The 26,873-nt window shown below is 57.5% G+C and overlaps 1 protein-coding gene across 1 annotated transcript in view; it reads right to left on the reverse strand.

The window, feature by feature from the left end:
* SECTM1 (secreted and transmembrane 1) overlaps positions 1 to 25,396 on the reverse strand; it is a 32,908-nt gene extending 7,512 nt beyond the window's left edge. Inside the window, exons 1-5 of the mRNA XM_053211855.1 lie at positions 25,130 to 25,396; positions 23,290 to 23,385; positions 22,086 to 22,192; positions 17,902 to 18,059; positions 13,094 to 13,246 (exon numbers count right to left, since the gene is read on the reverse strand). Of these exons, the coding sequence (XP_053067830.1) occupies positions 13,094 to 13,246; positions 17,902 to 18,059; positions 22,086 to 22,192; positions 23,290 to 23,385; positions 25,130 to 25,396 (781 nt within the window). The remainder of the gene's footprint in view (positions 1 to 13,093; positions 13,247 to 17,901; positions 18,060 to 22,085; positions 22,193 to 23,289; positions 23,386 to 25,129) is intronic.
* Between the last annotated feature and the right edge of the window lie 1,477 nt (positions 25,397 to 26,873).

Below are 26,873 nucleotides of genomic sequence, written 5' to 3' on the forward strand. Positions count from 1 at the left end.
ACTTTTATTCTACCAAGGTTTACTTGGGTCAAGTACGTCTGTCTATGCTATCTCCATCACAATTTGTCAGCAAAAAGATGACTGAAAATGATGGTTAATTTTGTCTGTCTCAAAGTTTTCATGGGTAATTGTGTTTTTTGTTTGTTTTTAATTTTTTTTAATGCTTATTTTTGAGAGAGAGAGAGAGAGAGAGCATGAGCATGAGCAGGGGAGGGGCAAAGAGAGAGGGAGACACAGAATCCGAAGCAGGCTCCAGGCTCTGAGCTGTCAGCACAGAGCCCGACATGGGGCTCGAACCCACGAACGGCGAGATCATGACCTGAGCCAAAGTCAGACACTCAACCAACTGAGCGACCCAGGTGCCTCCATGGGTAACTGTTAAGATAACTTTCAAAGTCTTTGGCAATCTGAACGTTTTCAAGTTTTGTTTGGATGCTAAATTGGATTGAATTCACTGGACATCTAGGTCTTTTCCAAAGAGGATAAAGTGCAAAAGCAGTGATTACTGAACAGAAGATATATCTGCTTTTGACTTCTTATTGCAAAGAAACTAAGGATATTTGGGTCTGTTGGAAAACATGCTTTGTGCTTAAATGTATCCATAAATTTGTCATCTGAAGAATTCTGGTATAACAGTTCACAATTGGTTGCTATTTAGTTTTCACTGGAGACTAAGGTTTCTAAGAGTGCAGAATTCTGCTAAATGTAATTAAGACTCACGGAAACAAGGGAAACAACTCTGTATGTAGGAAAGTAGGAGCCATGTAAGAAAGATCTAAGGAATGGAAAAACATTTTTGTTGAAGGTAAAAGGTAATTTTGTCCTAAATGAGACTGGTTGTTTGGAGGGAAACGTCTTGGGACAAAATCTGAATACGGAAGAAAAGTTGTAGAAGGTTCATGAAGGGAAATCCTTGGAAAGGAATTTTATGTGAATTTTATGTGTGGCCAAGGTTGAAATGAATGGATTTTAAAACTCCACTGCTATTCTGCTTTCTGGCGAAAAGACCAAGTTTCCTTGGATTGTTGGTCTGTTCTTGACAACAAATTGTAAACAACATTGTTTTCTCTTTATCTGCCCAGAAAACCAAAGTTTCTAGTTTTGTCTTTATCAGGTCTTTGCTGATCTGTAATCCTATTTAGCCTTGTTTGGCATTTTATGTTCTGGTAGAAGGTCATCACTTGATATTCTGATTATTGAGATGTGATGTGTCACAGAAATAACTGACTTCTCTCATGAGTTACATCATAATGAACCTCATATCAGATGGCTAACAATGTCCATTTCTGAGTGTTGTCTTTTACAGCTGTTGTTCTGATGCTCTTACAAAACACATTTCGTCTTCAAGGAGATTCATAAAAAGGGCTTTTGACAAACACGGGTAGTCAATATCTTTCATGAAACTTGAACGGGGTTAAGAGTTTCCAGAACTAAAAAGCTGCATTCAAACGGAATAAGAATTAGAAATATGGGACTAAATGACCTGAAGAAGATGATTATGGTTTTCTGACCCTTATTGGAAACATTGCTGGTTCTCTAATGTTTGTTCTTCTAGATTAAAGAAACTTTCTCCTAAGATACTTATGACTTACAGAAATGTGATAAAGTATTCATTTGTGAACAGACTGAGGCATTTAACTTTTCTGTCTACCTGAACCCTCTGAAACTCAGAAACTCTCAGTGAGCATTCTTTCTTCCTTGGCACTTATAATCTTTGCAGAGGTTTGATAAGATTCTGGTCTCCTTGTAACAGGACACCACTGGGAACACTGGTTATTTTACCAAGGCTTTGACTGGAACGTCCTATTTGAGAGTGACATTCATAGACTCACATATGACCAAAGAGCTCTAAGGAACTAAGGTGGGCTTTATGAAACATGGAGCCATCAAGCCCCTTGGAAATGTTGGCCAGATGCCTGCTGACAGAGTTCCCAGCAGCCTCGCCAGCTGAGTAAAGAAGGTCACTCCTGGAAGGTGCAGGAACCTCAGGATACTTTGGGGACCTCGTGGAGAGGAATCTGCCCAAATCTTCAGGGATTGCAGGCAGGTCTGATGGCAAGTATTTGGCTTGGCTTCTGGCCTGGAGAGGCTACCAAGAGTTCAATCTAGACTCCTTATGAAAGGTTCCAGCAAAGCAGATTTTAAGAGATCTATACGATCAATCCCTATTGTTGCTGAGCTTATGTAAATGATTAGACCCAGTTTGTTAAAACTGGACTTGTTTTTCTAACGAATTCGTCTCCCGCAGGACAGAAAGCCACTCAGGCCGTCCGGACAGGGCCCCATCAGGCTCTCCTGACCACCCCGTCAGCGGTAACATTCCACGGCTTCTCCCCACGGGCCCATCTTCCCAGAATCAAGACGGCCTTGGCCCCAGACGAGGAAGAGCTCCTGCCAGGTCCAGCCCGGAGCTGGGTGGAGATCTCTGCCTCTTCACACCTGAGCCTCGAGGCCCATGAATCTGGCCCACTGCCAATCCTCATTCCCTGGCAATCAGTCATCCTGCGATAGTATCTTAGAAAACTCCCCGAATGCTTTCCTCTCCTCTCGAAACTCTCATGACTTCTCCCTCCCAATTCCAAGACTTCATTCTCGACCTTTTCTTCAGGGTGACCTCTCTGAATTTTACTTGGTCAGAAATCAGAACTTACCTGGAGCCTCTCCCCCCTTGATGTCCTGCTCTCACAAGACAATCCTCACCCCTTCCGGGACCGTGTAACACCGGGATGTTTTCCTGGAAACAAATCTGTTCATGGCTTCTTTCCTTCTTAGGACTCCTAATTACTGGTCCCCCTCTCGTCAGTCTCTTTGTGAAACTGGTCTCTTCTAGAATCCAGCAATTCCATATACGAACGATAGTTCAACAGCCCACACCATCGGAGGGTCCCCTCCCCCACGTCCCACAGGCCTGGCCGCCTAACCGCCCATCAGCACATTATATAACACCACGCTCTGGTCTATAACTGCGCCAACCCCTGACGCGGAGACACGTGTAGGTGGGGACATCTCTCTGCCCCTTGCTCAGCAGGAAGAAGCTGCTGAGGATGCGACGGCCACCCATGTGCAAAGATCTGTCACTGCCGATGTGTCTGGAGGGAATGTGGAGGTCGCTTTCAGGAAAGAGCCTTGCGGGGTGGGATGCAGAAAGGGCCACGGCGACTGCCTGGCTGAATTCAGACCTGCCCGCCAGGCGACCCCCCCGAAACATCCACAGGCCCTAACTGACCGACGGGCTACTTACAGCCAGACACAGTTACCGAAAGAGGGAGAATCCCGTGTGTCACACCTCCTCACCTTCCCCTTTTAAAAGCGGCCCCCTCCCACCGCCTGGCGCCTGGCGGCAGACAGCCTCACCTCTGCAGTCCTGCCCTGCCTGCTGCTCCCCTGCGGCGTATTCACTAAACCTCCATCTCCTTTGTTCCGCCTCCGGAGAATTCTTTCCACCCGCTTCCACCGACCTACCTTTGGGGACCCCCATCCGACACCCCGTTCAGACACCGCACTGGGGTGGGTTGCGTCGAGTGTGATGTGTCGGCAACAACAAAGCCCCCTGCCCTTAAGTCCCGGCGCTCTGGTCTCCGGTGAGCAGGAGCCCGTGCCAAGCCCAGAGCGGCCTCTGTGAGGACACGGACCCCGAGTCTCCTGGACGGAGGGTTTTGGCTAATGTGCTGTAGGGGCCTGGCATCTTATGAATGTTCTAGTAGCCATGTTCCTAAGTTTCACGAATTAGAGGCAACCGCTCAACACCCAACGGGCAGTGTCCCGTCCGTGGGCGGGCATTGGTTTAACGTAACAGCGTTCAGGGCCCAGAACTGCCTGTGGTCCTCGCACACCGTTCTCACCTCCGGTGCAGGCTGTGCCAGAAGGCTCACACCCGGCTCTGACCTGGACCTTGACCCTGCTCTGCACCTTCAGCCCCACGTTCTGCGTCCCCTTCCCCAGCCCCCGGGCATCGCTCCCTGGCTCTTTGATGCACTGTTTTGCCCCTCTGTGCATCCCTCACACGTAGAGAAGCTTTATTTCCGTGCTTTCTGATGGTTCAACAGGCTACAGTTTCTGGTGGCTGGGCCCCAGCCCCGGGACAGTAGGGGTGTGGCTCCCTGGGAGCCGGGTCCTGCAGGCCTCACCAGGAGAGGTCCCTTTGCAGGCGGCCTGGGTGCGGGCTGGTGCTGCCTCTCTGGCTACCTGCGTGTGATTTTTCCAAACTTATTTCCAGTTTAAGTTTCGTGGCAAGAAGGGCTTCTCTTCAAGTCATTACACACACACCACGTTTGCAAAGCAAGGGCAAGCGGCAGAGAGAAGGTGAGGAAGAAAGAACCCCTGAAAGACTCGCCCCGGGAGGAGCCGTGGTGTCTCCGAGCCCATCATCCGCGTGTGCTCTCGTGCGTGTACGAGCACACACACACGACTTCGCGTAGGCGGAATCCTGTTGGAGGAGATCCTTCCTCATAGACGGCCCCTGCCCCGGCCCTCCCTCCCCGACCCCCCTCTCACTGTGGGGACCGGGTGAATGGCGGCCCCCAAAAGTCACGTCTGCCCACAACCTGTGAATGTGACCTCGTTTGGGTAGAGGGTCTCTGCAGACCTAATTACGTAGGATGAGAGTGCACTGGAGTCGGGTGAGCTCTGAATCCAATATGATTCGTGTCCTCAGAAGATGAGGAAAATCTGGACAGAGACAGAGACACGCAGGGAGAACACAGCAGGACGACGGGGGCAGAGACGAGTGCAGCCACTGGCCCAGGAACATTCCCAAGCCACCAGAAGCTGGAAGAGACCAGGAAGGATCCTCGACTGGAGCCCAGGAGGGAGTGTGGGTTTTGGGTTTCCGATCTCCAGAACTGTGAGAAAATAAACTTGTGTTGTCTTGAACCCCCAGTTTGTAGTCCTTTGTTACTGATGAGGGAAACGAAGGCAAGAGGAAGGTAGCCAGAATTAAATCTCCTTACAGCCACCGATCCCTGAGACACACAGCGTGTGCCCTTGCTCCAGAAGCTCGAGGCTGCCCTAGTGCCTTAACGTTTATGTTTCATTGAACACTAACAGTAACCTTAACAGTAGCCCCGCAAGGTCCCGAAAGCCTTGCTCCAAATTCTTGGAGGACAGACGCTATCCCTACCCACCCCCCCCCCCAACCCCGATTAAAAAGTGTAGAATCAGTCACTCCTCACAACCCAATGCAGCTCTTTCTGTCCACGGGTCCTGTCCCCGTGCTTCAGTAAAACCACCTTTTTCCACCAAAAATGTCTCAACAATTCTTTCTTAGCTGTTTGCTCTCGAACCCCAAACTTCCACGTTTCATAATTTCACCATCACGGTCGCCCCAGGACACTCCCACCATCCCCTGCCCCGAGCCCGCAGCCGCACGTGCCCTGCTTTCTCCCGACCCCGACAATCCTGCACAAACCAGGGTGCGGGGGGAGCGTGTGGGGTCATGTCCATTACTCTGCATCTGGGTCTCACCCAGCAGGGCCCTTTGGGAAGGCCTCGGCTCACGCTCCCCCAGGCCCCTGCCCTGGATTTCGGGGCTCTGTGAGGCACACCCCCTGCCCCACCCCCGCTGGGGCCCCTGCTGCCGGGACCACCCCAGCCCGGCTCCCCTCTGGGTTTCCGTGGTGCCCCCACCTTAGCAAACTCTGCCCATCTTCCTTGGGGTCTTCTCTTTATGCGTTTGCAAGACTTGTGTTTTAAGGAAACAAACTGTCATCTGTGAGGCAAAGGTGTTCCTGCTCGATTATTTCTCCCTTGGTTATTTCTGGAATAACGGGACGCCACACGTTTATGTCATTCTGTCCTTTCCTTGAAAGCTTCGAGGTTTCATTTAAAAAGTGTTGTCTGGGGGTGCCTGGGTGGCTCAGTCAGTTAAGCGTCTGATTTCGGCTCAGGTCATGATCTCGCGGTTCGTGGGTTCGAGCCCCGTGTCGGGCTCTGTGCTGGCAGCTCGGAGCCTGGAGCCTGCTTCGGATTCTGTGTCTCCCTCTCTCTCTGCCCCTTCCCTATTCACACTCTTGCTCTCAAAAATAAATACACGTTAAAAAAAATTTAAGTGTTATCTGTTTGAAGTGTCCTCTTACAGAGGCCTCCCGGGGGGGGGGGGGATCCATGGATGGCCAAACTGGACCGACTTCCACGTTTGAATCATGAATCATCTCAAAGCCATTTTGCAAGTGACACGTGACTGGGTCCAACTCTGCTTTCTTGCAGGACAGTGGGCTGTGCCCGAGGCGTCCATTGAGGGGCACACCCGTCTCCTCCATCCAGCATCTGCCCTCGGGCCATGATGCTACCAATCCACAACTTTCCGGGTGCTTTGTCAGCTGATGTCACGCTGGAAGGCGGTTTCTGTCCTGCTCTCTCTGTATTTTTCCTTACGGGTCTGTCCCCCACAAGTCCATTAGCATAACGTGATCAGCTGTCTTCTTGGAACTGGAAATTGTTGATGGGTGCATAAGGGTGGCCGTCCCAAACCTGCCCAAATCTGCTCTGCGTAACGTGCAGACGTGGAGATTTCACCACTGGAAACTATCCAGGGGCAGTCCTTTTTTGGTTTTGCTGCCCGTCAGCAGTCAGCAATCGTGGTGATCAGGCTCGAACAGCTCATTACCATCACACGTTGCTTGTGTGAATGGAAGGTTTTAGAAGAGGTGTCGAAACTTCGCATGCTGGGGCTTTTTCCAGGCACCTCAGATAAGATCTGCGAAAGTTTTTCCCGAGTATTTTTTTTTTTTTAACGTTTATTTACTTTTGGGAGAGAGAAAGAGACAGAGTGTGAGCGAGGGAGGGGCAGAGAGGGAGACACAGAATGGGAAGCAGGCTCCAGGCTCTGAGCTGTCGGCACAGAGCCCACTCGGGGCTCCATGATCCGTGAGATCAGGACCTGAGCTGACAACTTTACCGCCTGAGCCCCCCAGGCGGCCCCCTAGTAATTTTACAAAATAACTTTTCTTGAATTGCAGAACATAAATTTTCCTTCTTTTTCCTTCCCCTTCACCCGACATGGATTTTCTTAAATTAGGAGACACAAAATGGTGCCCAATGGCCCACGGGTGTGCTTGCTGGTCCCGGTGGTCTGTCCGGGTCCCCTAGCCAGGGCCCTCTGTGTCTCCCGAGGGAGACCTCTGCCTGGGCCCTGTCTGATCCCTGACACCAGGCTGCGCCACAGGGAGCCAGCAGAAGAGTCACCCCGTGTTGTGTGGCCTCTGGCCCAAGCTTGCAGGAAGCCTCAGGCCCCCAGGGTTTCCATCTTTAACTACAGTCCGTGGGGACTGGGCTTCCCTCCCAGTGGCCTCCGGACGATCCCCTGGCCTCAGGGGACACCACGTTTGCCTCTCGGCCATCGGTGGACCCACACGGCTCTCTGCTGCCACTGGCTGACCTCAGCATGGGCTTTAGTGCCCACCCTTCCCTGGTGCTCCTTGTGGGTCGGGGTCCCTGTCTTGGGGGGTGGGAGGCGGCAGGCCGTGCTCTCCTCTGGCTGCAGGTGAGAGGACGCACTCCAGGGGAGGACAGCTCCTTGATCCCGGCTCCGACCCCGCAGGGATAAGTGAAGGCGCACCCTAGCTAGCGGGCAGGTGTCCTGAACGCAGCGTGGACGATTCACACGGAACCAGTCCCAGAACACGGAAGCCAGCGCCACATTTTGGCGGCCGAGCAAGCAGCAGGGTCTCCCGTTGGTGGCCTGGTGGTCACCCGATGTCCGGAGCACAGACATGGCACTGAGCCCTCTGTCCAGACGTGCATTTGTGTCCACCACGCTCCGCAAGCGTGACTGCAGCACTTAGCAGGAAAGGCAGGAGGTGCCCAAGGGTCTGCAGTAGCCGGGAGGAGACCCTTCCCCTCGAAACCTTCCTCACCACACGTCTTCCTGACTCTTGTCGGGGTTTATCCTTCCCAATACGTTTACAGTCACGTTTCGAGTTGTAAGAAAACTCCCTGGGATGCTGACTGAGAATAAGTAAATAACTTCTTTCACAATCCTGCACCTTCCAGGGCCTCCCTCCACGCAGAACCAGGGCCACCCAGCCCGGCTAAGCCGCCGCCTCCGCGGGGTCTTCTGTGATGTCACCCCGGCACCCCGTGACACCCCCACCCCCACGCACATGCACACGCAGGCCCACACGGGCACACACACCCCCTCTGCGGTTCCCTCAGGTCCTCGGACGTGCTCTGCACACAGGAGGTGCTCAGTCCCCACGGGCCTGAGCGGCCTGCCCCCGGCCTCCCTTCTGGTCCTCGCTTGGACCGGGTGACGTGGAGAGGGGGTCACCTCAACAAAGGCATGTTCGTGTAAAACGTGCTGCCTGCCACACTGGACTTTGGAAGGGAGTGGGCATGTTGACAAGCAAAAGGAAAGTGAAAGGCAGGCGGCCGTCCCGGTCACATGAGCCAGCTAGGGTGGGGGGTGGTCACCTCCCGCCCCCAGGGCACGGCCTCCTGGGGACATGGGGTGCAGTCCCTGCCTGGCCACCCTGGGAAGCACCGAGGGAAGCCCACCAGCCAGGGCCGACCCCGCCAGCCTCTGCCGTTTTTAATGCACCTCGTACTCTCAAATCCTAACAACATTTTACATTGACTAATTTTAAAATCTTATCTATTTTAGCCTCACCTTGAGAAACACACATCATCATTAGGTGTGCTATTTACACATGCGTTTTCTAATCACAATTAACCGGTTACAAGACAAGCCAGGAAGCATCACGGATTCCCTACCAGCACCTGGCGTCCTCTGTTGTGTCCTCCGGGGAGGCTGGAGCTTGTGCCCCCAGAGGGCAAGGCTCCCAGATGGGCACTGGCTGGGGCTCCAGGCTTCTCCTCCTGGGGCCCAGCCCCCGCTCCTGTGACCTGTGACCCCTCCCCCAGGCTCTGAGGGCCCTCCCCTCACCCGCAGTCACCTGTTAGCCACTCTTCACACTCTCCTTTTGCTGGGAGAGGTCCTGACTCTCCATGAAATCCCCTGGTTCCAGGCAGCGGAGAAGGGGACACTTGGGCTGCACCCCTTTTCACCTCCAAACGGTGCCCACCTTGGCTGGTGTCACGTCCTCTGTCACAACCCCTATGGTGCTGGGTGGCAGTGTCTGAGCTAGCCCAGATGTCGCTGTGACAGTCTGTGGGTCAACACATGAGACAGACCAGGCCCCTCCTGGTGAAGAAGAAGGCACAGTGCCTGCTTCGCTCCCAAGGCCTTTGTCCCTGAGCTGGTGCTGAACTTGAGCTGGGGCAGTGTCATCTGCTACTGAGGCAGGCAGGGGATCATCTAGGCTGTGACTGTCCTGAGCAGTCCCCTCAATGACCCCCCGATCCCCACCCCCAGTGACACTCAGAGCCAGGTTTCTACCTGGGAGCACGTTGGAGCCACCAGAGGGTCAAAAATAATCATCAGTACCCAGGCCTGCCCTACGGGTCCTGGGTTATTGGTCTAAGAGGGCTTGGGCCTGGGAGCAGAGCTGAGGGGCTGGGGGAGACCAGCTGGGCAAGGCTGGGCTGTGGGTGGCCTGCGTGCTCCGGGCTGAGAACAGCTGCTTAGGGCACCTCCAATCCCTGGCGGGAAAGAGCGTGGACTGGAAGAGGAGGCGGCTTCCCGCTAGGCCGGGGCTACGTGTCAGCGAGTGTCGTTCAGAACGAGAGGGCCTGTCCTCCCCGCTCCCACCCCCAGTCCAGGCCAGGTGCCTGGAGGGTCAGGGTCCTTCAATGGTGCCGAGCGATCTCTCGAGTGGCTGCAGAGCTCTGCTGGGCCCTGACACCAGGGGACAGAGCCGAGGGATCAGGAGCCCTCCAGCTTCGGGGCAGACCTCCAGGACCATGGACAAGTCCTAATAGACTCGAACTAAATCTGAAAAACACAGACACAAACTTCCACCTTATAGGAGCACAGGAAAACCTGCCAGAAAAGAGCCGGACTAGGGACGCCTGGCTCAGTTGGTAGAGCTGCAACTATTATACTCAGGGCCGTGAGTTCAAGCCCCATGTTGGGTGTGGAGCCGATTTACAAAAAAGAAAAGAGGGGCGCCTGGGTGGCGCCGTCGGTTAAGCGTCCGACTTCGGCTCAGGTCACGATCTCGCGATCTGTGAGTTCGAGCCCCGCGTCGGGCTCTGGGCTGACCGTTCAGAGCCTGGCGCCTGTTTCCGATTCTGTGTCTCCCTCTCTCTCTGCCCCTCCCCCGTTCATGCTGTGTCTCTCTCTGTCTCAAAAATAAATAAACGTTGAAAAATTTTTTTAAGGAAACAAAGAGCTGGGCCGGAGGGGGGGAAGCTTCCACTGTTGTCTTGCACATCCTCCACCCTGAACCTTCTGGGGCCCCACAGCTGTCCTGGGCCCCGCTGACGTTTTCTCCTGATCGTGGCCCCTTCCTTTCGGACCGGGCGTAGATCTGAGCCAGGCTCAAGGCACCGATGCCAACGCTGAACCTCGGGCCTGTCTGAGGACGGTGCCGTGTCGGCTGCCCGCCCTCAGAGCAGTCCAGCGGTCAGAGGGCGGGGCGGGGGCCGGCTGGCAGGCAGGGGTCCCCCTCGCCGTTCACCGCACCGCTGCACCCCTCCTGGCACCCCTGCTCCGGGGAACCCCGTCTTTACTGGGAGGTCAGGGTCATGTGAGCGCGGTTTGGATGGGCTTCTGGGGACTTTGCACGTCAGGCCACGATCACAGCGGGGTGCTCTGTGGGCACGGAGCCAAAGGCAGCAGAGGCCCCACAGAACGCTGTTGCTTTTTTTCTTTGTGTTTATTTATTTTTTGAAAGAGAGAGAAAGAGAGCACCAGCTGGGAGGGGCAGAGAGAGAGAGGAAGACAGAGGATCCAAAGCGGGCTCTGTGCTGACAGCAGAGAGCCAGAAGGGGGGCTTGAACTCACGAACTGCAAGATCGCGGCCTGAGCTGAAGTCAGACGCTTAACCTACTGACCAACGCCATTTCTAACTCCTGCCCCCTGCTATGCTGGCTCTGCCCGTTTGTCCACTCGTGCGAGGAGCGGAGCCCAGGCCCGGCCATGTCTGGACAGCAGCCCTTACCCAGAGCGAGAGCGGCACCCCGGGCAGCAAAACTCGCCACCGGGGAGGCCATCTGGGCCTCCAGGCCTCAGTGACCGGGTCCTGGAGGCCCCCGAGGGCAGCCGCAGCCCCTGGGCCGAGCTCCTCCTGCCCAGTGGTGGCTGCGCCCTCTTCCTCCGGCCCCTGACTGACCCCACCCCCGGCGGCCGTTGTGCATTTGGGTGCAAGAGCAGCCGGGCCCGGGTTTCGTGGCATCGGTGGTGCCGCCCCGTGCGCAGCAACGGTCGGTTGTTCCGGGGAATTTATCCGGAGAAACGTCTCCCTGGTGAGACAGGCAGCTCTCTGGGCTTGCCAGGCACAATATGGACCCCCCGTCACACTTGGACCTCGGATACGCAACCCCCCCATTTTGGAGTATGTGTTCCATGCAATATTTGGGACGCGCTTACACGTAAAAAAGGACTCATTTTCTGAAATCAAATGTGGCAGCCCCACTCGCTCTGCCTGAGCCCTCTCACCTGCCACCACCGTGGCGAAGGACAGAAAACCGGAGAGAGAGGGTGACAGGAAAGGAGACTGGGAAGGAGACAGGGAAGGGGGCGGACGCTTGGCGTGGTGCAGGGAGACTGGGTGTGGGGCCCGGGGCCGACAGACGTAGCCTCACGGCGGCACCTACATACTGACACAGGAGTCACAGCACCGGTGTCCGCGGGGCCCCTTCCAGGAATGATTCACAGGCTCAAGAGCTATCCGCACCTAGGAGTCACTGACGCGATTTGGGAAATGCCTGCTTCTGTCAGCGCTGTCAGCAACTCGTCCCCCTTTGGGAAGAGGGGAACTGGGAGCCGGGTCTGTTGGCGGGCCGGGTGCACGGGGGTCCCCCGCTCCCGCAGCGCCTAATAGCGGCTGCTGCCGCTTTCTCCCCAGCTGCAGGGGTGCAGTGACCCCCGCACGTACTTCGGTGTCTGTGCACAATGCTGACCTGGCCAGCCTTTCACCAACACTGCAAGGGAGGTGACTAATCACCTGGGGAGACGGGGGGGGGGGGGGGGGAGGGAGGGGAGCCCCCCCCCCCCCCCCGCCGCAGCCAGAGCTGGGGGGGGAGGGAGCGCCCAGAGCCAGGTGCTTCTGCCGGCATCATGGTCCTTGCAGCCGTGGCCGGGAGGGGTCCCCAGCCGGGCAGTAAAGTCCTGCAAGCCCGGGGGCTAGGCTGGCAAACACTTTCCACCTCCCCTCTGCTTGGCTGTCTCCCGCCGGGCTCACAAGACACCTGTGCCAAGAAGCCTCGTCCCCACCAGCAGCCCAGTGAGACACCGCCCTGACTGCAGGGGCCAGAAGCACATGTGCCCCCAACCCACTCTGTCACCGTCCCCAGGGTCCCCAGGGACAGGAGGGCCTCTCAGGGGCTCTGGGTCCTCTAGCCACAGGTCTGGAAAGTGGTTTTCAGCTGCAGGTTATTAACCAGCAGGGGGTGAGGCACCGCATAGAGCTTGCCGCTGTGGCCAAACCACACGTGCGTGCGGGGGGTGGGCTTGCGGAGGGACCACTAGAAAACTCACCCCGGGGAACAGGCTCATCTCTGGGCTTCTGGGGCACAACATCGCCTCTTGGGCAAGGAAGTCTTAGGCGGTGGCTCTTTTCTGTTTTACTGCTGTGTGTGCGAACGTGTGTGGGTATCATGGGCGCGTGAGTCCATGAGCGTGAGTGCACACACGTGTAAGTGTGAGTCTGGGGGAGCACGAGTGCCGCCCTGCCGGGCCTGGGCGTGAATGGGGCAGGGGGAGGAGGATGTTCTGTCCCGAGTCAGTGGACACCCGCGACCGGACTCCCTGCCCCCTCAAAAGCTGAGCCTGGGGGTGCCCCGCAGGGAGGCGGTCCCACGGTGACCTGTAGCCCCCCTCCTCTCTCCCCCCTGTGCCACACCCTTTGCCCCCTGGCCGCCTGGCCCACAGACTCTGGCGGGACGCTCGGGGCCACCTGTCTGTGGGTGAGGGTCCCGGCGCCCCGCGCTCCCGGATCCCCATCCCCCAGTGTGTCCATCCCAACACGTATGCCGTACCCTCCACGGCGGAAGTGCACCCCGCGTCCTCGGCCCCGGCTCTGCGAGCCCTTACCTGCACCCCGGCTCCCTGCGCAGGCGGCGGCGGCTCCTGTGCGCACCGAGCCAGAGGAGAGTCTGCCCGGCCGGGCGGCTGAGGGCGAGGGCGGAGCCGGCGGGGGTGGGGAGGAGGCTGCCCCAATGGGGCTCCAGGATCCACACCCAGGGCCTAGAAAGGGAAAGAAACGCCTAATTAGGGGAAGTCACTGTGGAGCCGGGAACTGCCCCAAATTCACAGAAAGTGTTTACGACCTGCTTGGTGGTCATTTATTCTACCTTTATTAGAAAGCACTTCACTAGCCGGTCATTCTAAAGAAAACAGGAAACCGGCAGGAAGCCTCTTCCAGGAAAGCGAATCCCGAAGTTCCAGGAAAGCGAATCCTGAAGTTCTCTGCGCTCAAGTTCAAGTCTGGTCACCGCTCCTTGGAGCTGGTGGGTCCATCCCCTGCACGGATCAGGGACCCCACGAGTCCTCACCTGGGTGCACATGCACACACGCACACGCACGCACACGCACACGCACAGGCACCTGTGTTCGCTGAGAATCCACAGGAGCTCGTCAAGCCTGCAAGTTGGCTCAAATGCAAGTTGGTCCGTCGGGGCTGGGGTTGCAGGCAGGGGCAGGGGTAGGAGCGAGCAGGGTCAGGGGCACCGGGCAGCTCAGTGGTTGAGCGTCCCACTGCAGCTCGGGTCATGATCTCACAGTTTGTGGGTTCGAGCCCCGCGTCGGGCTCTGTGCTGACAGCTCGGAGCCTGGAGCCTGCTTCCCATTCTGTGTCTCCCTCTCTTTCTGCCCCTCCCCTGCTCGCTCTCTATCTCTCTCTCACAAATAAACATAAAAAAAATTAAATTAAAAAAAAAAAACCTGCACACAAATGTTCATAGCAGCGTTATTCATACCAGCCAAGAGGTAAAAAATCCAAATGTCCATCAGCTGATGACTGGATAAAAGTGTGGTGTATCCACAATGGAATATTATTCATCCATAAAAAAAGAACAAAGATGGGGTGCCTGGGTGGCTCAGTCGGTTAAGCTTCTGACTTCAGTTCAGGTCATGATCTTGCGGTTTGTGAGTTCGAGCCCCATGTCGGGCTCTGTGCTGACAGCTCATAGCCTGGAGACTGCTTCGGATTCTGCATCTCCCTCTCTCTCTGCCCCTTCCCCGCTCATGCTCTGTCTCCCTCTGTCTCTCAAAAATGAATAAACATAAAAAAAAAATTACAAAAAGAGAAAATAAGTAAACACTTTTAAAAAAAGAGCAGTGAGCGGGAGCAGCAGCCACCCTTTATTAGCCCTTGAGCAGAAGGAGGCCCTCCTCCCGGGTCTGTCCACTGAGGGTCTGGCAGTGCCGGGGACACACAGCCGGGGCCTGTGTGAGCCATGCCCACAGACAAGTGGAGCCCCACAGACAAGCTTTGGAAGCAGGGGCTACTCGTTTCTCACGTACAAATGGCTTCGGTGGTTATAAAACTCACTGTGGTAAACGTCTCCCCTTAACTCTTGGAAAATGGGAACAAGGAGGCACGTGTGAGGGTTGCCGTGATGTCAAGCGGTGCAGGTGTTAGCTTGCCCTTCCACTCTAGGGGACTCTGTTCTGTCTTGGACTTTGGCCCGCGGGCGTCGCACCAGCTTTCCAAGGCTGGCCGGCCGGCGCCCGGCTCCAGTCAATACAGACCCAGCAGCGGTCGCTGGTCCCTCGCCCGCGCCCGGCGGCTCCCTGCCCGTGTGCGGATCCAGCCTGCGGCCGGTCCCTGTCCTGTGAGCTCACACCTGGGGCGGGCACGTGCTCCAAAGGAGGGACTCTGCCTGGTGGGTGGGAGGGCTCAGAGCTGGGCATCGGCGCAGGAAGACCGCACGAAGGTCAGGGTAACACGCACCCCTCCGTGGAGGGGTTCAGAGGCCACAGGCTCTGGCACCCACCCAAAGGCCGGTGAAGCACCTGGGACCTAAACTCCTCCTGCCCCCTCCTCTGTGCCCGCCCCACCGCCTCCCATGCACTGCCCTGGAGCCTGGAGGCAGGGCTTGTCCCGAGGCCACCTCCCAAGCCACCCTTCCCTCCCCTCACATCCAGCCTGTCCCCCCCCTCCCCCCGGGTCCCTGGGCTCAGCAGGGGCTCCTGGGCCGGGGCTTGTGGCCAATGAGTCCCTGGGGCATGGGACTGTGCGGAGGGGAGGGGAGGAGGGTTCCACTCCATGAGGGGCCCGAGCATCAGCTGGGGGCTGACAGTCTCTTGTCCGCATGCGATGGGGAGTCTGATGTAAACGTGCACCCTGGTGACACACGTATGTATCTTGAAAATCAGTGAGTTTGTTCTGGAAGTCGTACAGAAGCCTCACAAAACCGCTCAGATGTGCGGTGGCGGGAGCTGGTGTATCTCGTGGCGACTCCTGCTTTGTCCCCCGGAGGTGATGCTCACGGACACGTCCTCCTCGCTGCCTGGAGGCCTTCTGTGTGTACAGACACTCACACATATCCGATGTGTGTCTGCTTCCCAGTTCTGTACAATCCTGGGATCCCGCCTGAGAAGGGCGCTCGGCCCCTTCCTTCTCCCTTTTCTCCTTCCCTGCCCCAACCCCCCGTGTCTCCGAATCACGCTTCTGCTGCGTTACGGGGTGTGTGCGGTTTCACTTCCTTTGGGTTCCTGGAATTTCTGGTTTCAGTTCTGATTTCCTACCTAGCTGAGCACGCTGCCATGGCTTGCTCTGAGACTCTCGCTGGGCTGGCTCTGCCTGCTCCCAGCTGGCGACCTCACTCCAGCTTCCGTCTCCACTCTCGGGGCTCATCCCTCCTTGAACCTTGTTGCGGTTTGGTGCAGGCCCCACTGATTGATGGCTGTGAACGCCTCGTGTGTCCTCGAGAGGCACGTGGATTCCCTGACAGTGCCCCTCATGCCAAGGCGGTCAGTGGGGAAGCGTCACCTCTCAGGTGCTTGCCGATTTGGACCGGCTTGAGCTGCCCGTCGTTGAGAGGGGTGGGCTGGAATCCCTCCCTGTGACGGGGCCCGTCCATTTCCCTGCAGGTCTAGCAATCTTGAGTCGTACGTCGGAAAGCCATATTATTAGATGCCTTCAGATCTTAACTTGATATTCTTCCTGGTAAGTTGAGCCTTTCATTGGCGACCCTTTTCACCCTGATCATCGATTTACTTCAGAGTCTGTTTTGTCTGGTATCAGTGCAGCGACACCAAGTCTCTTTGGTTAGAATATCCCCGGTCTTTTCCGGACTTTTCCTTTCAGCCGCTGTGTGTCCACAAGCTTTAGACACGTCTCTTGTACGCAGACAGAGTCCCCACTTGTATCCGCGCTGCCTCTCCGTCAGGGTGCCCGGCTGCTCCCTCTCCCAGCGCCACGGCTCTTTGCATCAGCCCTTTCTTTTTTCCTTACCCGAGATTGTTGCTTGCTTCTTTGTTGTTTTCTTGTTCTCCTTGGTATAATTTAATCCAATTCTAATGTATCTGTTTTAGAAAATTTTAAAGTTTTAAGATGTAAGACTATGGGGCGCCTGGGTGGCTCAGTCGGTTAAGCATCCAACTCTTGGTTTCGGCTCAGGTCATGAACTCACAGATCGTGGGTTCGAGCCCCACACGGGGCCCTGGGCGCTGACAGCTTGGAGCCTGCTTGGGATTCTCTTTCTCCCTCTGTCTCTGCCCCTCCTCTGCTCATGCTCTGTCTGTCTCTCAAAAAATAAATAAACTTTAAAACATTTAAAAAAATAAAATGTAAGACTAAGTGTAAATTTTTTTTTTAATTTTTTTAATGTTTATTTATTTTTGAGACAGAGAGAGACAGAGCATGAGCAGGGAAGGGGCAAAGAGAGAGGGAGACACAGAATGTGAAGCAGGCTCCAGGCTCTGAGCTGTCAGCACAGAGCCCGACGCGGGGCTCAAACTCACCAACTGTGAGATCATGACCTGAGCCGAACTCGGATGCTTAACCGACTGAGCCACCCAGGCGCCCCAAGACTAATTGTAAATTTTTTTTTAATGTTTATTTTTGAGAGACAGAGAGAAAGGGAGAGCGTGCATGCGTGCACACGCATGTGAGCGGGAGGGGCAGAGACAGGATCCGAAGCGGGCTCAGCACTGACAGCAGAGAGCCCCATGCGGGGCTCCAACTCACCAACCGTGAGATCATGACCTGAGCCAAAGCTGGATGCGTAACGGACTGAGCTCCCCAGGTGTGCCTAATCGTAAATTCTTGACTCACCTATTTCTGCTTCCAGTGGAATTCACGACTCAGCATGTTGTCCTTCCGGAATCTGTTCCTGAAACTTCTGGTTGTTTTTGTCCTGAGCATGGGATTTTATTGTTCTTGTGGCTTCATTTTAGATTTACGTTTTTTAAAACGTTTGCTTATTGGGGTGCCTGGGTGGCGACAGGCCACCCCACTTGTGCTCGCGTGCTCTCTCTGCCCCTCCCCCAGTCTCTCTCAAAATAAGTAAACTTAAAAAAATGACCTCATGGGTTCTGATTGAGGTTATAAAAAAAAGTTTATTTGTTTGGGGGCGGGAGGGGCAGAGAGAAGAGGGAGAGAGAATCCCAAGCAGGCTCCATGCTGTCGGCACAGAGCCCGACGTGGGGTTGGATCTCCCGAACCTGAGCTGAAATCAAGAGTCGATGTTCAAGCAGTGAGCCACCCAGGCGACCCCGGAAAGAATCACATTTTAAGTATTGATCCTTCCGAGTGAAGACCAAGATACACTTTTCTCTTTATCTCAGTGCTCATTTATTTTCTCCACAGCATTACATAATTTGTAGAAGTGGTTCACATTTCTTACTAGATTTAGAAGTATTACTGTTGCTGATTTGGGAATGCGTGCGCGCACCGCAGGACGCCGCTGCCTCACACGTCTGTTTGGCGACAGCGCCCAGAGACTCCTCCTCCCGCGGTCCTCCCGCGAGCCCCTCAGATGCTGCCACGGCCCACGGCGGCACATGGAACGAGGGCTGCGGGTGTTTGGGGGCCCCATCAGCGGCCACGGGTCTGGATGGGAGACCCTGCAGGGCTTCGCAGTCCGGTTCCGGCCACGGCCGGCCTATTGCAGGCACCCCCTCCAGCGGCCGCTGGGCCGCAGTCTGCTGGACCAGGGACGAGATCCTTAATGCCCATGCCCTTTCCCCCGGGGAAGGACCCAGCCAGAAGAGAGTCAGGGTGGAGGCTGTGCCTGTTCCCGGAGGAGAAGGGCAGGCTCGCCAGTGTGGGCCTGCCACCCTCAGTGATTTAGGAATTAAAACTCTCTTTCCCCCTAGTAACGACGAGGTGTTTGTTGTAGAACGTTTACCAAGCGTAAAAAAGCCCCAGATCACCTGTGTTACTGCCCCTAGAGGGAACCTTCTAGTGCTTACGGGTGTAGTGACTTCTCGCCAAGGGTGGAGGCAACAGGGTTGGTGGGCTCTGTCTTCCCTGTGCCCTGAGTGAGTTCCCGGGCCGTTTTGTGAGATGCCCGCCAGCGCTCTGACCATCAGATGCCCTGCAAGGACCCCCCACCCCCGGTTCCACACCCACCCCCCCACTCTGTGGCCTCCCCCCGCTGTGGGAAGATCCAGTCAACCCTGCTGTTCTCAGGGCACAAAGGACCGTGGTTCCATAGCCTGTTCAGCTACTGCCCCCTGCTCGGCCTCCAGCTGGTCCCCAAATAGCGAGATGCCTCTTGTTCCAGTCCCTCTGAGCTAAGCGTGGGCATCTGGGCCCAGCTGGGCATGCAGGAGTGAGCACTCGCCCGTCACTCCCGGTGTGACAAGTGGGTTGGGGGACTGCAGGGGGCAGGTGCAGGCCCCTGGGGAAGGCAGGAGTGCGAGTCTGGCCCAGGGTGGCCCGTCCCTGAGCCAGCCTGGCCTCCCCCCTCGCCCTGGCAGGAGGATGGGGGCACTGGACTGGACCCTGCTGCCAGACCCCGGGAGAGCCCTCAGCCGGCCCGGCCAGGGTGCAGGCGCTGTGGAGAGGGGCACTCAGACCTGCCCCTCAGAACTCTCACCCTGCAAGACGGCGGCCTCTTTGGCAGTGTAACGTCCCTTCTGATGTCCTCAGAATTTGTTGTTTCCCCTCACTGCCCTGTTCCAACAGCCCGGATCCTCCCCAGCTCAGTTGTTTACTTGGCTTGTGGAAGGCGGGGTGGGGCAGGCTTGTGGAGGGTGGAGCAGGGGCACCCCCGGGAGACTAGCCTTAACCCCAACCCCAACCCGGGTTGTCGGGCGGGACCATCCTGTGGGATTAGATCGTGCGGGGATTTCCAAGCCTGCCGCCGGCCCCTGAGTCAGGCCGAGTGCCCCAGACCTATACCCCGTCTTCTCCCTTTGGCTCCCTGTCCCCAATTCCTAGAATTGGCTCCAAGGCACTCCTGGACTCTGCCCGGCCATGGGGGCCTCCTCTGAGTGGCTCAGCCGAGGGGCTTGGCACCCTCCCCTCAGAGGCTCACTCAGCCCTTAAGTGGGGGTGGACGCCACAGAGGGGCCAGGGGGGCGGTTTGGGAGAAGGACTCAGTCACCTTGGCCCAATGTGATGGAACCTCAGCTCCAGGACATTTCCAGAACAAAGGGACACCTCTTGGCCCTTCCCCACAGTCCCTTCAATCCCCCCACCGACCCAGAACTGGCTTTTCAGGCGGTCCGTCTGTTCCGCATTTGACTTCCTGCCTCCCCTGCTGGCCCAGGGTTGGACCAAACAGGCCTGAGGCCACTGGGCTGGAGACTGATGAGATCTTTGTCCAGAGTAGGGAATGCCCCCCAAGGCCAGAGGGCCAGAAGGGACCCTGGGGGAAGGGCTGTGAGCAGAGGGCCTGGGGCAGGAGGTCAGAGAGCCCTGAATGGGGGCAGGTTCAGCCCCGGCCCCCGGGGTGGTCCCCACATCCTGGAGCCTGAGACCTGGGATGGGCTGCCCGGAGGCAGGGAGGCCCACAACTGGAGGGCAGAGCTGAGAGAGCAGCTGGGCTGTAGAAACCTGAGGGAGAACATCACTCTAGGCTTGTCATCGCCAGGGGCATGGGTGTGGCACGCGGGGGGGGGGGGGGCGGGTGCGGGGCAGGGCAGTGTGGGGCACAGGGCAGGGGGATTGGGGTGCGGGACAGGGGTCTGTGGGGTGCGTGCTGCAGGGTGTGGGGCAGAGGGTGTGGGGCACAGAGCAAGGGGGTTGGGGCACGGGGCAGGGAAGTTGGGGTGTGGGGCAGGGGGGCAGCTGCCAGCCTGCATGCTGCCTTCAGCAAGGGGCCAACAACCAAGGGTGTTCTGTTCTGACCATGTTCCTGCTCTTCCACAGTACTGTGTACTGCTCTGCACACAGTAGGTGCTCAGTGAATGCTGCTAACCATTCTGTACACAGTAGGTGCTCGGTCAGTACCGCTAATGGGAGATCAGATTTTCAGCCCTTTTCCCATATGGGGGAGGCACACGTGCGCCACCCCCCACCCCCCCACCCCCCCCCCGCCCCGCTGCAGCCCCCTCTCCCCGTCTGGAGGCGGCTGCTGATCCAGGGGGAGGTGAGGGACTGTGTAACATTTCTGGACGTGAGAGATTCCACCTTCTCTTTCGACTGATGAGCTCCCGACCTGGGCCGGACACGGCAATCGTTTCACAAATAGCTGCTCATGAAATGTCAGCACAGCCATTGGCATTGGGATCAGTAGGTTAGCACAGTAAATTACAGTAAGTTAGGACGGTGAATTAGTATATGCCAGCGATAGTTTTTTTCATGTTTATTTACTTGGAGAGAGAGAGAGCACGTCAACAGGGGAGGGAGATAGAGAGGGCGAGAGAGAGAGTCCCAAGCAGGCTCTGTGCCGTGAGTGCAGAGCCTGACAAAATGCTTGTTCCCATGAACCGTGAGATTGTGACCTGAGCCGAAATTGAGAGTCGGACGCTCAACCCACGGAGCCACCCAGGTGCCCTGCCAGGTATAGTGTTGTTTGTAAGCGCCAATAAAATAATCAACACGATAGTAATCAGAGGTGGCTCCCCCAGTCAGCAACACGGTTTTTTTCTCTTTTCTTCATCTAAATCATGTGATCACTGCTTCCCTCTTTTCTTGTAGAAACGCCTTGCTTTCCCCACCGAGCGGCACATTTTTCTGATTACTCTGGAATATGTGCTTCCCGAAACACCCCGCCCCCATGTTCTTACTTAGTTTTGCTTTCGTTTCTCCACAGACAGTGGCGTGCATGTTTTCTGGAGAATTCGGAATCAGGTCCTCTTTATAAAACAAACCGGCCCCAGAATTTGGCGCGTTGCCGTTTGTTGCAGAATCTCGGGCCTTGACGGGTGGGGGGTGTGAGCAGTGGCCCCCACCATGTGGGTCCTTGGGGGCAAAGCTCAGGGACCCTCCGTGCGGCCCCAGCAGGTCTCGGGGCGGTGACGGGCCTGCCGCCAGCTTTCAGCGGTTTGGATGCGGTCAACACGGCTGCTTTCTGAATCAGTCTGATCTTTTCAAACTATGTGTGTGTCAGTTTAAATGAGCTTCTTGTAGATGGTGTAGAGCAGATTTTTATTTGCCTGATCTGTTTTTTACCCAGATGAGACATCCTCTGTATACTCATGAGGAAATTCATTTCATTACGTGGTTACCTGGATTTTAACTATACTTCTAACAGACCTATGGACGATGCTTCTGCCATCTGGGCGTCTGGTCCGAGGCAACGAGAGGCCACACCTCGCAGAACGTTTGGGGGTCCCTGCAACACTGAGCCCCAGTGTCAAAACGTGTGCCTTCCGGGTGGTGTGCAGGTTGATCAGAACTCGTGTCTCCACTTACGCTGAGATAGAGACTTAATGAGCATTTCTCTCCCCCGGGGAGCGCCAGCCGCTTAGTTCCCGTTTTGCTGCTGGACGCCACACCTCACTGGCCTGGGTGACAGGCTTGGTGAGATTCAGAGGCTAGAGGGGCGGGTGGGTCGGTGGGTCTTTTGGTCCTGAGGGAGGGGCCTGGCCAGGGGCCTAGGAGTCACCTCAAACGAGGGGATCTCCACTCTTGCTCACCCCTGGCTGGCATGCGGGGCGAGGGACGTGGGTCCTGGGGAGGCACCTGTCGGGGGGAGGTCGGTCCTTCTCAGAGGCCAGGCTGGCAGTGGGCAGTGGGAGGGCGTCGGACAGAGTGGCCGGCCAGTGGGGAGCCCACGAGTCCCGAGGCACCTGTGGGAGGCAGGCGGGACCGTGGGAGGGTGATGGGGCGGAGCACGGCCTGTCCCTACCCAGGACCCGCCACTGGCAGTCAGGCCTTCTCTTGCAGCTTCTGAGGAAGCCGAGCCCCAGTGGTTCTGCCCAGAGCACAGACAGAGTCAGCCCGGCCGTCTGCTTCCTGCTGTCCCCTCTGTCCCGTGGGCCCATCACACGGCTGCCGACGGCACCCGGCTTTCTGTGAGCTCAGGGCTGGTCTGAGGGATGTCTGTCCGTCGAGATGTCTGTGACCCTCACTCCTCAAATCACAAGGGGTTGGAAACGTCTGCGCTTGCTCTGCACAAGGGTGCAAGCGTCGGGCGTGAGGCCGAGGGCCGAGACGGGGGCCGGGTCGTTGGGGGAGGCCCCTGCCGGCCCAGGCAGGCCTCCAGGTGGCTGCCATCTGGGGAGGCGATCCCACTTTGCACGTGGCCCCTGTTGGCAGGTCTGAGTCTGCACGCTCGGGATGGGCCCGGGGGCCAGCTGGCACTGGCCAGACCCACGTCACGGGGGGACAAAGGCCGTGGTGGCCTCCACTGGCTGCCAGTGTGCTCTGCCTTAAAGCACTCAAAGGACAGACGTAACCAGAAGTGGCAGAATCCTGGCGGCGGCTGGCCTCGTGTGATGGCTGGGGTGGGGTTCTGTGTTCGTACCCCAGACAAACCGGCTGGAGACAGGGGCTTCTGCTCAGAGGAGGGAAACACAGTCACAGCCTCTGCGGGGGGACCTCACTCCTCACTCGGGGCCGGGCTGACCGAGGCCCCTCCGTCCGGTGATGGCATGCTCTCCACCACGGCTCCCACAGCTGCCGTGGACAGCCCACACGTGGCCCCATCACGGATGCCAGGTCGCGGTCACCTGTCTGGTAGGGCAGGCCCGTGGACCGTGGAGTGTGGGGAGCACGCTGCCTCCTTCCAGCCCAGATCCCGACAGACGCTTCATGCTCCCAACAGGCTCTCTCTTCTGCTGCTTAATCTTTGCCGGGACAGCTTTGGGGACCTGTGGGCGGCTCCCAATCGTCAGTCCCCACGTGGGCTGGCCGGCTGGATCCCCCGGACGCTGCTGGTCCTCACCTGGGACTTCCAGCAGCTCGCCTGTGCGGGGATTGTGCCGCCGCCCGGCTCAGCCGGCCCCGCGGCCAGGGGAGGCCCTGCAGGCCGGGCAGTTCCCTGGTCGCCGAGGAGCGGGAGGAAGGACGTCCCGCACGGGAATGCTATCTCTGCCTTTGAGGGAAAGGAGGAGCGTCCCTCCCCGCCAGCAGCGCACTGACCCCCACCCGCGGCCAGCCCTGTTCTTCTCCACGAACAACCCTTCCCCGTTTCCTCCCGGGACCTGACAGAGCGGCCCTTCCCTCTCTCTCCAGACTCGCCAGCAGGTCCCGGATGGCAATTCTCTGCTGTTCGCGAATAAACTCATTTCGCCGGTAAAGTGAGTGGCTATTGTACTTTTCAGGTTGACAACCCGCCCTCAGGAAAGGACGCCTTTCCCTTCCCAAGACCACCGACTTCTCCCGCCTCCCTGTGTCACACCCGTCCCTCCTGACTGTCCCGGCGTGATGGGGGACCCGGCCCATCTTCCCGTGGCCTCTGGAGGCCTCACGGGCCCTGGGCCATCTGCGTAGGTTACTTAGGGGCCAAAGGAGAGACTTTTATTCTTTTCAGAATGGGGCTTGGGCCAGAGATGCAGCCATCCGGGTAGGCAGATAGTGAAAAGAATATGGTCAAGTTCTCTTATCACGTTCTTCCGGATCCTCTCAGACTTTCTGAATTTACACAAATAAAGTCAAAGAGAAATGTGCTCTGTCCACTCCCACCTTCGGTGTTTACAAAGGCAGGGGTGAGCTCTGTCCCTGGTTCCCCCGAAGAGACCTCTGCAGGTAGGGCCATGAGTGCCCACCTTTGTCACGCCAGCCACCTGCGGTAGAACCGCCCTGTTCCTGGGTTTCCAGGCCTTGAGTGCAACCCACTGCCTCCCTCAAGGGGCGTGCTGGGTGGTGACAGGCTTGTCCTCCCCCCCCTCCCCTTGCACCTTGAGACTGGCTTCACCAGTTCCTCTCCTGATGCCATCTGTGCCCCCGTCTCTCCCTCTCGGCTCCGGTTCTGTGCCTTACCTACCTCGTTCCCTTGAGCTGCCGCCTGTCCCCTCCCCGGGCTCTCGCCACATGGGGCTGTCACGGGCTCTATCACACGGCGTCATGTGTCCATATGACAGCACCGGGCGAAGTTCCGCACGGTTAGCTTTCCCACGTCAGCCTGTAGCTGTTTGTCCCCGTGAAGTCTCATTGGCATGAGGTCAAACAGCCACGTGGGCCATTCCTTTGAGCCGCGGCCCACATCAGTCTTCCGGGTGCAGCTTTGCCGGGGAAGGGCCACCCAGCTGGGCCCCAGCATCCGCGTTCCCCGAGTGGATGTTTCCGGGCCACCGCATTCCTAGACCCCTTGCATGAAGGTGGGCCCCAAAGATACCCAGTGTCCTGAAATAGTGAAATTCAAGTCCATTCCTAAGAGAGTTTTTCGTAAGATTAGAAAAACCGCTTCTAAAATTCATACGAAAGAGCAAAGCGCCAGGAGCGGCCAAGAGGTCTGAAGAGCAAAAAGTGGGCTTGACCCTCCGGGGCCCACAGAGCTTCCCCGCTGCCCGGCCCCCAGGCCTGATTGTGACGTGGCGCAGGCCCCTCTCAGGCAAAGTTGGCGGCTTGGAGGAGACCTCGGACCACAGCCGGGCACGGTGACGTCTAGTTCTGGGCGAAGCTCTCTGACCTCTGCACACCTGGGCTGCGTGGGTGTGCCCGAGTGTGCGCTCTGAGTGTGGGGAGGGAGTGTGGGGGTGGATGTGAGGCCCCTGGGGAGGCACACCCGTCCTCTGATGGGACGTGGAAGGGGGGGAGCATCACCAGGGGACAAGCCTGCTGACCGAGGACGACGCCGACCCAGAGAAGACGGCGGTGAGCGCCGGGGGTGGGCCGCTCCTCAGACCCTCGTCCAGACCTGCTGCTGGCGAGCGAGGGGCGGCCCGAGCCGATGGCCGGCTGGTCCCAAGGAGGCAGGCGGCTGCCCGCCCAGCCAGGCCACGCGCCCGGGAGAGCGCGGCACACGCGGGCCCTCGGAGGCCCCGAGGTACCGCCCACTCAGCCCCACCGTGCACTCCCACGCACACGCGTGTGCACTCCCACGTGCACATCACAAACGTGGGCTCACAGTGGACACCCCCACGTGCACACACGGGAGCTCCCGGGCGATCGCTGCTTTCCCGGCGCTAAACTGGAAATAAGACCCTGTGACAGGTTTAGGTGTACAAATTGTCAGAATAACTTTTATTTTTTAAGTTAGCCACCGGGGCGCCTGGGTGGCTCAGTCGGTTGAGCGTCTGACCCTTGATTTCGGCTCTGGTCAGTATCCCAGGGTCGTGAGATCCAGCCCGTGTGGGGCTCCACCCTGGGTGCGGAGCCTGCTTGGGATTTTCTCTCCCTCTCTCTCTGCCTCCCCTGCTCCCGCTCTCTCTCAGAATAAAGAAACACGTAACACTGTTTTCCTTTCATTAGAACAGCACCCTCTGACTTTCTGATTTCGTGTTTCCTCCCACCATGGAAACCGGGGTCTGGGCTTCTAGTTTATGTCTGGGGCTCAGTAGTTGGAGGGCTGGATTCTAGGTCCTGAGGCCCGAGGCCTCCCACCGGGGACGAGCCGGAGACGTGGGCAGTCAGGGTGAGGGCCCCTCCGCGAGCGACTGGAGATCCCGGGGGCCAGCCCGCGCCGCCCTGGCCACCACCTTGTCACCTCAGCCTGCTCGCCTCCCCACGCTCGCCTGAACCCACATCTGGTGCACATTGTCCGGCAGCAAACCCATGGTTCTGGTCTTCAAAAAATACATACCTTATGAGCCAGCTTACGTACAAGTGAAATAAATGTAAATATTCTTCCTTATATTCAGAAACAAGGCCTTGAGTTGGAACTGAGTAGTTAACAGTAAACCAGGCGCGGCACCAAGCAAACCTTCCACCTAAACCCCGATGGATTCTCGGGACTCTGGGCCGATCCCTCCACGTGTCATCGGCAGCACGCCTGGGAGACTCGGAGCGTCCACGCTGCACCTGAGACACAAAGGTTCCGGGAGACACCTGCCTTCGGCGCCACTGGACGTGATGGAGCGCGTCGCACTCATCACCTTCCTGTTCACGGAAGAAAGTGGCTGTAAAATAGCGTCCACCATTCTGAAGTGTGCGTGTTTAGGCCGGCGTGGACGGGGCTCCCGTCACCTCCACCGGGGCCTGTTCTGTGGCCCTGCTCCCCGGCGCCCTTCCGTCTCCCTAAACCGCACGGCAGACTGCTTGGCCTTGGCTGGTCCATTTCGCTGGTGCCCGTGGGTCCCTGATCCCCGATTTCTCCTCGGCCCCCTCCCCCCGCATGTTCTTCTCCAGGCTCTGCTGGAGGCAGAAGAAACGTGCGGTGAGAAAGGCCAGGGGGCGGAGGCCTCGAACGTGCAGGCTGCTGGGAACGTGAGATGGTGCGGCCGCTGAGGCAGGCGGTGCGGCGGCTCCTCTGAAGGTGACGCGTGGGGCCACCACGTGTGTGACCCACGACCCACCCTGGGGACACACCTGAGCAAACCGGAAACAGACACGCAAACAAAACCTCGGGGTGGCTTCCTTCATTATTCC

The sequence above is a fragment of the Acinonyx jubatus genome, chromosome E1 (assembly GCF_027475565.1).
Source record: "Acinonyx jubatus isolate Ajub_Pintada_27869175 chromosome E1, VMU_Ajub_asm_v1.0, whole genome shotgun sequence".
Taxonomy (NCBI): Eukaryota; Metazoa; Chordata; class Mammalia; order Carnivora; family Felidae; genus Acinonyx; species Acinonyx jubatus.